This window comes from Tachysurus fulvidraco, chromosome 14 (assembly GCF_022655615.1).
Source record: "Tachysurus fulvidraco isolate hzauxx_2018 chromosome 14, HZAU_PFXX_2.0, whole genome shotgun sequence".
In the NCBI taxonomy this organism is placed as follows: domain Eukaryota; kingdom Metazoa; phylum Chordata; class Actinopteri; order Siluriformes; family Bagridae; genus Tachysurus; species Tachysurus fulvidraco.
The window spans coordinates 25,040,156-25,052,271 of record NC_062531.1 but is presented as its reverse complement, the minus strand read 5'-3'; the positions used below and the strand labels follow the sequence as shown (position 1 = coordinate 25,052,271).

The 12,116-nt window shown below is 42.0% G+C and overlaps 1 protein-coding gene across 3 annotated transcripts in view; it reads left to right on the top strand.

Moving 5' to 3' along the window:
• Positions 1-532: 532 nt before the first annotated feature.
• adgrd2 (adhesion G protein-coupled receptor D2) overlaps positions 533-12,116 on the top strand; it is a 46,868-nt gene continuing 35,284 nt past the window's right edge. For 2 of the 3 annotated variants that reach the window (XR_007137717.1, XM_047800026.1), the window contains exons 1-16: positions 533-1,115; positions 1,459-1,502; positions 2,902-3,001; positions 3,358-3,609; positions 3,988-4,623; positions 4,822-4,950; positions 5,055-5,140; positions 5,949-6,227; positions 6,336-6,447; positions 6,560-6,694; positions 7,810-7,918; positions 8,518-8,623; positions 8,705-8,760; positions 8,868-8,994; positions 10,256-10,359; positions 11,844-11,946. Coding sequence is in view for 2 of the 3 variants with exons in the window: in XM_047800026.1 (XP_047655982.1) it covers positions 1,034-1,115; positions 1,459-1,502; positions 2,902-3,001; positions 3,358-3,609; positions 3,988-4,623; positions 4,822-4,950; positions 5,055-5,140; positions 5,949-6,227; positions 6,336-6,447; positions 6,560-6,694; positions 7,810-7,918; positions 8,518-8,623; positions 8,705-8,760; positions 8,868-8,994; positions 10,256-10,359; positions 11,844-11,946 (2,460 nt within the window). In the remaining variant the exon portion in view is untranslated. The remainder of the gene's footprint in view (positions 1,116-1,458; positions 1,503-2,901; positions 3,002-3,357; positions 3,610-3,987; positions 4,624-4,821; positions 4,951-5,054; positions 5,141-5,948; positions 6,228-6,335; positions 6,448-6,559; positions 6,695-7,809; positions 7,919-8,517; positions 8,624-8,704; positions 8,761-8,867; positions 8,995-10,255; positions 10,360-11,843; positions 11,947-12,116) is intronic. The other variant, XM_047800027.1, reaches the window with a different exon arrangement.

Sequence of the window (12,116 nt, the reverse complement as noted above, 5' to 3'; positions counted from 1 at the left end):
AAAGCTTACAAACGCTATATGAATTAAAATAGCAGGAATTAGTATATATTTATTATTATAAGTGTTAAAATATTACATCATGTTGTTGTTATTAGACATATTTACTTTCCCTCAGAGTCGTTCAGGTCGTTCTGGTCAGATTCCCAAGTGACCTGCAGAAGAGTGTAGCTTCTGTGTGATTCGACTCATCGTGAATACAACACGGATGAATACATGGTGGTGTGTGTTACACAAAAACTCAGGAAACAACAGAAAAGAGACTCTACCCATAATCGTCCTCGGTGTGGGACTCCTTTCTCATCCGTTTGTCTGGAGACAAAACAGGAGCGACAGGAAAAATAAGTTGGATAGAACTTTACATTTACAAATCTTTTCTAAATCTCTCCTCGTGTCTTATAGTCATGAATGTACATGGTGGACGATGTGTTTATCCGTGTGTGTGTTTACCTGTGTGTGTGTGTGTGTGTGTGTGTGTATGTGTGTGTTAGATCTTCTCCTGTTCTTGATGAAGTCTATGAGCCGAGCTTCTCTCTGCTTGCACAACACTGCTTTAATAAATGAGGACCATTAGCATGACAAAGCCCTGTACTGAACGGAGGCCGTGCCAGGAGGGGGGGGTCTTAATACACCTTTTTTTTCCTCAACACACACACAGAAACACAGAGAAACACACACACACACACACGTATACACAGAAGGCTGGACGGTGAGGAAGGAGGCAGGACAGGATGAAGACGTGACCCTGAAAAGGAGAGCTGGCACTTAAAATTGGGTATACACACTAATTTATTTACACACACACACACACACACACACACACACAAACACACACACACACATACACACAAATAAAGTATGGATTGGAGTCTTGGTTACACTCGTCTATGTGAGAAGAAGTCCATTGCCATGAGGACACTTGTACACATATAGATCTGTGTGTGAGCCCAGTCTTAGTTCTTTTACACTCACACACACACACTCACACACACACACACACACACACAAACACACGCAAACAAACACAGCAAGACAGATGTGTGACAAGAGAGACAAAGAAGCATCTCACTACAAGGGACAGAAGACACACGGAAGATACAGCCGTCGTCCATCCACCTGTAAGTCCTCTTCCTTTTATTTTATTTTCTCGACAAATCCATCGCTTCATCCTCCTCACGTGCCACTTTGTATCGGTGACGTTTGGAGAATGCAGAAGTTTAATTATACTTCTGGTAAAAGCAGAACACCGTGTGAAAAATAGAGGAACTCAGATGGACGTTAATGACTTTTTTGACAGTTTGCATGCATTTCGTTTTAAAGTCCCAAAAGACCATCAGGATTTTTCATGCGGTCGGTTTATTCAAGACTAGTTTACTGGATGCCTACAATTTATTTATTTATTTTTATTTATTTATTTATTTCACGATCTCTTGCTCCTTTTCACTGTCCTGCTTTCTCCAGATGGGAAGATGTCTCCTGTCCTGTTGATGGCGATTCTGTCCATGGTAATCTTACACATCATGATATTTTAATGTCAAATTTTTATTTTAATGTTTTTTTTTAGTAGACCAAAAAAAAATAACAATGTACTGTACATTATTTGCCTTAAGGACATCTTTAACTAGGCTAATATTAAGTTTTGTGATAAATGGTTAAACCTATAACTACTTTATAATACTTTCGTCTTGTTGTAACAATTTAAAATAATTCTCATTTAATGTGATATTTCTAACAGTCTTAAGGAATCCTGTGCTAAGGTGTAGTTTACTGACTACCTATGAAGCCTAGAAGCTAATACAAGTATTTAAATGTGAACTTCGTGTATTCGGATTACATATCCATGGCATTTACATTTTATTTTGCGAACTTGCTAGCGGTAAGATCGGCCTTTTAAAAGGAAATAGTTCAAAATGCCAGTTACGGTTTTAAAATTTACTATGAACAAATAAACAGATTAAAATCTTGAAAATCGAAATCGGGGGGGGGGGGGCACGTTCGCCTCACACCTCCAAGGTTGGGGGTTTGATTCCCACCTCCGCCTCGTGTGTATGGACTTTGCATGTTCTCCCCGTGCCTCGGGGGTTTCCTCCGGGTACTCCGGTTTCCTCCCCCGGTCCAAAGACATGCATGGTAGGTTGATTGGCATCTCTGGAAAATTGTCCGTAGTGTGTGAGTGTGTGAGTGAATGAGTGTGTGTGTGTGCCCTGTGATGGGTTGGCACTCCGTCCAGGGTGTATCCTGCCTCGATGCCCGATGACGCCTGAGATAGGCACAGGCTCCCCGTGACCCGAGGTAGTTCGGATAAGCGGTAGAAGATGAATGAATGAATGAATATCCATGGCATTTACATTTTATTTTGCAAACTTGCTAGCGGTAAGATCAGCCTTTTAAAAGGAAATAGTTCAAAATGACTATGAACAAACATTCAAATTAAAATCTTGGAAATTCGAAATAACACACACACACACACACACACACACACACACACACACACACACACACACACACACACACACACACACACACACAAACAGATTTTATGTCAATCATTTTAATAGGACACAAACAAGGGTTTCGAATCACCGCTATTTTGTGTAGGATACTGTAGATATATTATTTATTACAGGGTTCTGATATTTTATTTTATTTCTGAATGTAAAAACGATAGCCTGTCTTTTTAAATGATATGTTTTTAAAGACAAATCCTAAAACAAAAAAAATGAACATTTGTGAAAAATGTGATGAGTATAAATCAAATATACAAAACATTTGTCATTTGCTTTGTTTTATTTGTTCTTTGTTTCATTTCTTTTGTTTGTGTGTGTGTGTGTGTGTGTGTGTGTGTGTGTGTGTGTGTGTGTGTGTGTGTGTGTGTGTGTGTGTGTGTGTGTGTGTTCATGCTAGCTTTCTGAAAGTTTGGCTTCAAAGACAGTAGACACTTCCAGCACTGAAAATATATCAACAGAGTCGTTCCAAGAAGAAACGTCAGAGAGGTGCATCGTGGGTGAGTTTTCTACCAGAATTTATTAAACTTGAGGCATTAAATTGAATGTCACACAATAGAATCTAGTCAGAAAGAACAAGGTGCTAGCCTGAAGCCTTCATGGTACAAAGCTTGACATTGGGGTGGAACCCAGAACGGTGGATACATTTGCTTTGGTGTGCGGTCCCAGGGCAGTGAAATATAAGGTATGTAATTGGTCTGTAATTGGCTGACTATAGGGCATTATGGGATACATTTCCACGTTAAGCTTTCCGTAACTGTTTTCATCTCAAACGATTTGGGATATCTGGTTGCATCATTCTCATGTGTGTGAAAAATGGTTTTAATAAATCCGAAATATCTTTCTCCTGCGGTAGATTCTGTGGCCCTTGTCAACCAACCGCTTCTGACCTCAGAGACGGTGTTCCAGCTGGTGAATGCATCCTGCAGCTTCATCCAGGCTTTCTATTACTGCCAGAGTCACTTCAGCTCCCTCACCTTCCGAGATCAACGTGAGGATGAAGAGGGCATGAGGCAGGTTCTGACTCAGACCAAGTTGCAGTATCCGGTCTGGGTCAGAGACAGTAAGAACCTCAGCCCCACACCCGTGCCGAGCCTTTACAAACATAGTAAGTCTCCTGAGGTGGTCCAGCTTTCAAAATGGATAGGGTGGATGCTATTAGCTGGGTAGTTGGTTAGTTCCCTTGGAGGAACTAACTTCATCATTAGGGCTAAAGTGGAGTACAGAAGGATTTGTTCAAGTTTGTAAAAGTGACTGATTGAGGGTGACCACCAAGCGCTGGCTAAGCAATGGCTAAGCGCCGTTATCTTCACTCACCTAGCATTGCCTGCAGATATTTTTGTCTTTCCTAGCAAGTGTTTATTCTTAGTGATAAATTTGAAGATGTTTAATAAGGTTCTAATTCTACTGTAGAGACTGTAGGATATGTTCACATAGCACACTCTGTTGAATAGCAAAGTTTCCCCCGTTTGTATTTCTGTGGCAGATGTCGTCCTCACAGGATTGTCCTTCTCTGGCAACTCTAAAGATGGGTATGCCCGAGTGGAGGCTTCGTTCCCACCACTGTCTGAGGTGAGCGTGTGCATACGTGCCCAGTTCGCCCAGTATCATGAAGAGGTGTCCACCCTGTTCTCATATGCTGCACCCACCCTGACAAACGAATTCCAGCTTCGCGGATGCTTAGACAAGTCCAAGCGTCACGTCTTACTGGCCCTCATCATCCACGGAAAGCATCACTCTTACAAAGCTTGGTTTCCCAACAATGGTGGCTGGCACCAGATTTGCGTTACTTGGCGGAAAAGTGATGGACTTTGGAATATTTACGTAGACTCTGAAAAACGCGACTCGGGTTCGGACAAAGCCTTGTCTCGGGATATCTATGGAAATGGGATATTAATTCTGGGACAGGACCAGGATTCTTTTGGGGGGAATTTTACTGAGCCATTTTTGGGGAACATGACGGATCTAAACATTTGGGATTCGTGGCTGCTGGAGAAAGAGATTCAGATGCTTTTCACCTGTTCACCTGCCTCAACTGCGAAGCCATTTTTCAGCTGGCAAGAGCGCAATCTGACTCTCCACACTGTTGTAAAGGAGATATCAGGGATGGTGCATTGCCCTGGTGAGTATATATATACTGTACCTCAATCTCAATCCTGCTACTCTATCCTGGTACAAGTGCAAGCATTCATGTTGGAAGAATTTATGGCTCGTGTGCCAATATGTTACAAAAGATGTAATATAACCCACATGGAAACTAGGTTATTTGGTAAGAGTGTTGATGAATGAGGAGATAACAGATTCTTTAAACATTCTCCAGGTTTTCTGCAGCAGAAACAGAAAGAGCAGGATTCCTGCCGAGTTCTGAATGACTTTAATAATGGTGATCCAAAATACAGCACGACACCTTGCTCAAACGCTCATCCTTTCGTCTGCAAAATCAGGAAAGGTTTGTGTTCTGTCTGTTTGTGGATATGGTTGGGGCCAATCTAATGATAAGTAATACGCATCAAATTATCAGCATGTACATCTAAATGTTTGTATGTCTTTCAGACCGCTATCTGAAGAAGAAAGAGCTGGAGGAGTCGTTGATCTCACACCCGAGTCTCCTCATGCAAAACCTCATGAGCAATGGCATGGTAAGCATTCCTCTTCAAAGGATAGATGGATAGGTAGCAAGGAGGTAGGCAGGGATGTCGGCATGCAGGCAGGCAGGTAGATCCCTGAAGGAAATTTGAGATTGCAAAAGTTGTAATACCTTCTTCTAGAACGCTGCATTATTGCTGCCACTATATACTGTACAAATAAAGCAAACTAGTTAAGTAAAGGCTTTGCAAAATATATGATGCTTTTTACTCTTGACTTTTATCACAGTCTTTCTTTTGGATAAGATATGGTCTTGGCTAGGGGTCCAAATGGCTCTTTGAGTGTTTAAGGTTGCCGACCCCTGCACTAGACAGAGTTTGTTCATTAATCTTCAGCACTCATTTTATCCTGGTGAGGGTGGTGGTAGAGCCAAAGCCTATTGTGGAAATGCTGGTTATGAGCTGGGAATATACCTGGTCCATCAAAGGTACCATGCACACACATATTCATACACTCAGTCACACTTGGGGAAATCTACCTATTGATATGTGCTGGATGGTTTGGGAGAAAACTGACGATCCTGGAGAAAACCTAGAGAAAACCATGAGAAAACCATGAAAAACTCTATACACAGAGTAAAATGATCTCAGGATCAGACCAGGAACCCAGGGACTGTTACGTGCTGCACGACTGCACTAACCCTAACCCTAACCCCAAGGTTGATGGCAATCTAATTTTGATGTTAAAGTTGATGCCAATCCAAACAGTTACATCCAAAAGTGAGGAGAATTTGCAAGTTCTTCTGCTTCACAACATTATGTTAGTGCCAAGTATCAGTGTGTGAATCTTTTTGTGTTTCAGACGACTGAAGATATCCTTGGTATGCCTGATGCAGACGACAGCTGGCCTGGAATCTCTAATCTGCTTAATGTCTCCAAGAGTTACTTGCAGGAGTCCCAAGGCGAGCTGGATAGCAGGGATGTTCCACCTCTGCTTGGGATGCTGTCCCGTGTTGCTGAGCTGCCAACCACAGGAGACCAGAGCCACTCGATGGCACACGCAATCGGCCGCAGTTTCATCAGTCTGGCTGATACGCTCATGAGCGAGAAGATCAGGGACAAATGGGAGACCATCAGAGAGGTATCATCAAGGAAGTGCATGTTATTATAAACACTACAACCATAGATACAATGATTGGTTGGAAAGTTTCTACTTGAAAAAGTGCCAAATACACGTCTTTGTGTTTAGGTTGTTAGTGGTCCAATGGTTGTGGTGCAGACTATCGACCGCATGGCATCTAATCTCAGCCCACTGCTCCTGGGGGGCACAGACCACGTTCAGATAAACAGCAGCAATATCAGTAGGATTTTCAACCTTCTCCTTCACTTAATACAACCAAGTGTCTTACTGTATATTATAATATCAGAGTCTATGACCATCAGGGGATATAAGTGTAATCTTGTCCAATTCAGGACTACAGGTCAAACAGAAGAACGTGTCTGAAAGTTCTCATGGATCAGAGTTCTGCGGTTCTGGAACAGCTGGTCCCCTCGGTCTGGATTGTATCTCTGTTCCACCTCAAAGCATGAAAGAGCTCCAAAGTGAGGGTATGTATGTAAACCTTCCAACACCTCCTTCTGAATAGAGGCTGACATTTTTTCAGGATTCCTGCAGGTCACGGGAATCCCGCATGAATCCCGCAGGATGGGAAACAAAATCACTATTAATCACGTGACTGGAACGGGACAGGAAAAAATATCAGCGGGAGTGGGCGGGACCGGGAATACACGAATATACCTTTGATATAAATAAAAATATAATCTGTTTGCTTTGGTTAAATGAATGACGTGCTTCACACACGCGTGACAGTTGATGGCAGTAATGGACCAAGTTGGTATGCCAACTAGAGGCTGACATTTTTTCGGGATTCCCGTGGGTCACGGGAAAAACACGGGAGTGCGAGGGAATGGGAGTCATTCTTCTGGGATTGGGACGGGATGGGATTTTCCCCAGTTTTTTTTGCGGGATTGGGATGGGATGGGAAATTTTTTTTCGGGAGTGCGACAGGAGAGGTTTGAAAATCCACTCCCGTGTCACCCTCTACTTCTGAACTGTCTTTAGTGATGTGGGTCAGTTGGTGACAGAATAGGCAATGCTTATAAGGTGGATTCAAATCCACCTGGAAAGTTTGTGTTTGTGTAAACGTTCAACAAATTAACAATCAACTATAGAGAAGTTGCAGGCGTTAATTCCGTCATGGTGTCTGTCTTGTTTTCTGAGACGCCGTCAACTCGGAAGCTTGGACCACAAAGAAAATCCTGATTTTCCCCACTCGTAATTACGACTTTGTGGTTTGTGGGTCCTGTTTCTGACATGACGTGATCTCCCAGTATGAGGATGGTTCCCTTCATCTCCCAGTATGAGGAGGGTTTCCTGCTCCCTTTCCTCAATACTGCTTAGTAATTAACACTACTACTCAACCCAGAAGTTAATCCTAGTCTAATATAGATAGCTGGTTTCCTAATCACCATAGTCATGTACAATATTATACCAAATCTTACCAGTTTTAAAGCAATGAAAAAGAACCATACTTAGGAAGCATTTTGCTGCAGTACTTAAATTTGTTGCTGAAAAAAATGTGGCATGTTTGTTAGATGTGCTTCATAGATTTACATCTGCTATGCTAGCCAAACGTGTTTGGTTTTTTTTGGTCTGTGTTCAGGCTTCGGGAAAGTGACTCTGTTAAATGCGTGGTACAGCTCCTTGAGGCCGCTGTTGAACAGGGAGGACAACATCACGCTCATCCCTGTTAGCACTGATGCCTCTTTCAAGTAAGTCTCATTCAACTCACTTTACACCACTGTATGGCTCTGATCACCGGGCACGGTGGCTTAGTGGTTAGCACGTTCGCCTCACACCTCCAGGGTCGGGGGTTCGATTCCCGCCTCCGCCTTGTGTGTGTGGAGTTTGCATGTTCTCCCCGTGCCTCGGGGGTTTCCTCCGGGTACTCCGGTTTCCTCCCCCGGTCCAAAGACATGCATGGTAGGTTGATTGGCATCTCTGGAAAATTGTCTGTAGTGTGTGAGTGTGTGAGTGAATGAGAGTGTGTGTGTGCCCTGTGATGGGTTGGCACTCCGTCCAGGGTGTATCCTGCCTCGATGCCCGATGACACCTGAGAAGCTTGGATAAGCGGTAGACAATGAATGAATGAATAAACGTAAAAGACATGTGGTTGTTGACATGGTGAAGAGACATATTGGATTTTTTGGAAGGAGTCTCCAGTGTTAGAGAATGAATGTGAATTGTAAATGTCCGTCAACATAAAATGTAACGGTAAAATGATGTGGTCTAAGTGGAATAAAATACTTTAATCAGTAACATTAATAAACGCTAATTAGACTGAGTTGTGATGTTTTTGTTTGTACATCAGGTATAAGGAAACGGTCCTGGGCTCATCGATCATTTCCAGCAGAGTGATGGCTGATGGGAAGTTCATCAGTCTGGGTGTGCAGTATACACTCCGCCATCACGTTCAGGTAACTGTAATAGCTGAAACTGAGGTTTTATTAAAAACTTAGCAGCATCACGGCTTAATAAAATCTCTCACCTTTCTTTAGAGCACTTCAGGGATTGTTCATAAGCCCATCTGCGCCTTTTGGAATTTCGAGCTCCTGTAAGTGTGTTTTTGGGGTATTAATTTGGGGTATTCTGTTGATATCAATCTATTGATGATTTCTGTCAGTTTCCTTACATGTTTTTTTTTTAATCATGACTCCTCAGGGCAGAGGATAAAGGAGGATGGTCGACTGATGGCTGTGAGGTCATTTCCTCACAAGAGAATGCGACTTCCTGTTACTGTAACCACACCACCAACTTTGCCTTGCTCCTGCAGATTTATGAAGTTCAGGTAGATGAAACATTTGCATTTATCACATACCTGCATTTACATTTACATTTACAGCATTTGAAGAAGTGCTTAAGTCTCTATCATTGGATACATTAACTCTGGTTCACTAGGTTACATACTTAAGATACCATGCGTTTAAAACATTGTTCAAAGTTTTTTTTTAATGCAACAAACAGGGAAAGAAGTGCTAGTTGAAGTGTTTCCTGAATAAGTAGGTCTTCAACCATTGTTTGAAATTAGCCAGTGACTCAGCTGTCCGGACCCCTAGGGGAAGTTCATTCCACCACCTTGGTGCCAGAACAGTAAAGAGTCTTGTAGTATTCATGCCTCTTACCCTGAGAGATGGTGGAACCAGTCGAGCAGTACCGGTAGATAGAAGGGTGCGGGGTGGTAACTGTGCACTATCCTAGCCACCGTGTAGAACAGGGGCGGCCAACCCGCGGCTCCCGAGCCGCATGCGGCTCCTTGTCCGGTTTCGTGCGGCTCTTACGTTCATATCGAAGTTTGTATTTGTGTCTTTATAATATGCGTGTTCGCTTCCCTTGAGTTCAATACGGTATTTTCGTCAAACGCGAATGTGAGTAAAGATTCCCAGTAGGAGCAAGATCATTTGAGTAAACAATTTGTGTCAAGTTCGCTCTCAAAATGGCAGGGAAATAAACGGTGATCACGTGTGCTATGTGTATAATACGGCTCTTTGCAGTAACACAGTAAAAAATGTGGCTCTTGGTCTCAGACTGGTTGGCCACCCTGGTGTAGAATAAATAGTGTGAGTCATGTGTTCATGTGCACTTTAAAGACCTGGATTAAAACAACAACAACAACAACAAAACATAGTGTGGAATATTAGATGCTTCATGCGTTCAATGCTCACAGCTTTGCTTATATTGTGGGAAAGGGGCGGGGCTACCAGGCACTGGCGCTAGATGAGAAAGGTGGCGGACGACACAAATGTCTTTTCAAGCAAATGATTCCACGACATTGTACTCTGCTAGCGGCAGAATACTTTTTACATTTCTACTTCCTGTTAATAAAAGAAGTTTCATACGTCCCTTGTAACATTTATACACTGGACACTAAGGTACACCGTGCATAGTGTAAGTTTGTAGTGTGTAATTATATGGGACACATCAAGCCAGCCAATCACATCTTTTCAAACTGCTGCTCCTGCTGTATCAGAGGGCAGTGTAACATACTGTACTCATAGACACCCATGATTTTTGTGTGTGTGTCTGTTTGTGTATGTGTGTGTGATCTACAGCGTACCATAGAGGAGGAAAGAGGTTTACAGATCTTAAGCTTCGTCGGCTGCGGAGTGTCTCTGTGTGGCCTGATCTTCACCTTCATCCTCTTCATCGCTGTCAGGTGAGAGCAGTGAGATTGTGTGCATTTCATTACACACACATATATTCAACAGACGATTTATTAGGTTGATTTAATTTACTTTGCGGCTACATTCGTTACGCTGTGTGTTGTCATGCAAGAGGTATTCAATTAGAGACTACCACTGAGTGAATATTATTTAATTAGAGACTAAATCTCCTTCTTAATGTGTGTGAATCATCCACTAGACGATTTACAGGCTGCAATAACACTGTTGTAACACACACACACACACACACACACACACACCATGTCAGTGTCACTACGAATAAACCACTTGCTCAGACACAGCAGTGCTCATGTCTTGGTCTCTATCCATCACACAGGGAGATTCCAGGGGTCCGACATTTAATAAAAAGATGATGAAATTTATCCAAAGAAAGAAATTTTGGGAGGAGTTTATTAAAAATGAATAATATCCCATTTTAAATACACAGTAAACATTAAAAATGTGTTTCTAAAATGATATTTGTAAACAGCATTTTGTAAAACCACCTACGACGGAGCGTACCATTTCTTTCTCTGCTTGTTTTGTGTTTCAGTTTGTGGTCTATGACACACAGCCAGGGGTTTAAGGAGTTTTTGTTTTGATTGTATTTAACTGCATTAGTAGAAATGATTCATATGAATGACTCGATTCATATGAATGACTACTGAATTTATGAATAGTTTAAATCTGTTTGACTGGATTTTTGTCTTAAATGAGTTTACAAATAATAATAAATGATAACTTTGACCTTAGGCTTATTTGTGAGTTATCTCTAAAGAAAGAAAAGAAAAGCTCCAATAAAATGGGAAAAAAATATATTTTATTCCAGAAGATTTGACGAAATAATGAATATACTATTTAAACAGCTGGAGTGTGTTTGTGTTATAAATCTGTAGTGTAACATTAAATAGCTTAACAGTCACTAAAACACTGAAACTGCTAGGATTCCTGCAATGAATGCTAAATACTCTGTGTGTGTGTGTGTGTGTGTGTGTGTGTGTGTGTGTGTGTGTGTGTGTGTGTGTGTGTGTGTGTGTGTGTGTGTGTGTGTGTGTGTGTGTGTGTGTGTGTGTGTGTGTGTGTGTGTGTGTGTGTGTGTGTGTGTGCGTGCGTGTGTGTGTGTATGTGTCTGTGTGTGTATGTGTGTTTGTGTGTCTGTGTGTCTGTGTGTATGTGTGTGTGTGTGTGTGTGTGTGTGTGTATGTGTGTTTGTGTGTCTGTGTTTGTGTGTGTGTATGTGTGTGTGTGTATGTGTGTGTGTGTGTATGTGTGTTTGTGTGTCTGTGTCTGTGTGTGTGTGTGTGTGTGTGTGTGTGTGTATGTGTGTGTGTGTGTGTGTGTGTGTGTGTATGTGTGTTTGTGTGTCTGTGTGTGTGTGTGTGTGTGTGTGTGTGTGTGTGTGTGTGTGTGTGTGTGTGTGTGTGTGTGTGTGTGTGTGTGTGTGTGTGTGTATTTCCTGCTTTATGTCTCCCTCTAGTGTCCCAAAATCTGACCGCACAACAGTGCATAAGAATCTGATAGTAGCTTTGGCAGCTGCTCAGTTTCTCCTCATCTTCAGTTACTGGGCTTCTGCTAACCAGGTACATCATAATATTACACAACTATCAGAAAATGACAAACAATGATATATATTCTTTATAAAAGAGAAGAAACTACTGTTACTGTTGAACATATTCCTGTACCAGTACATCTGCTCATATCACAGCAATTTCCCAGTGAGTACAATTGAATATTTATTAAAGACCCACAG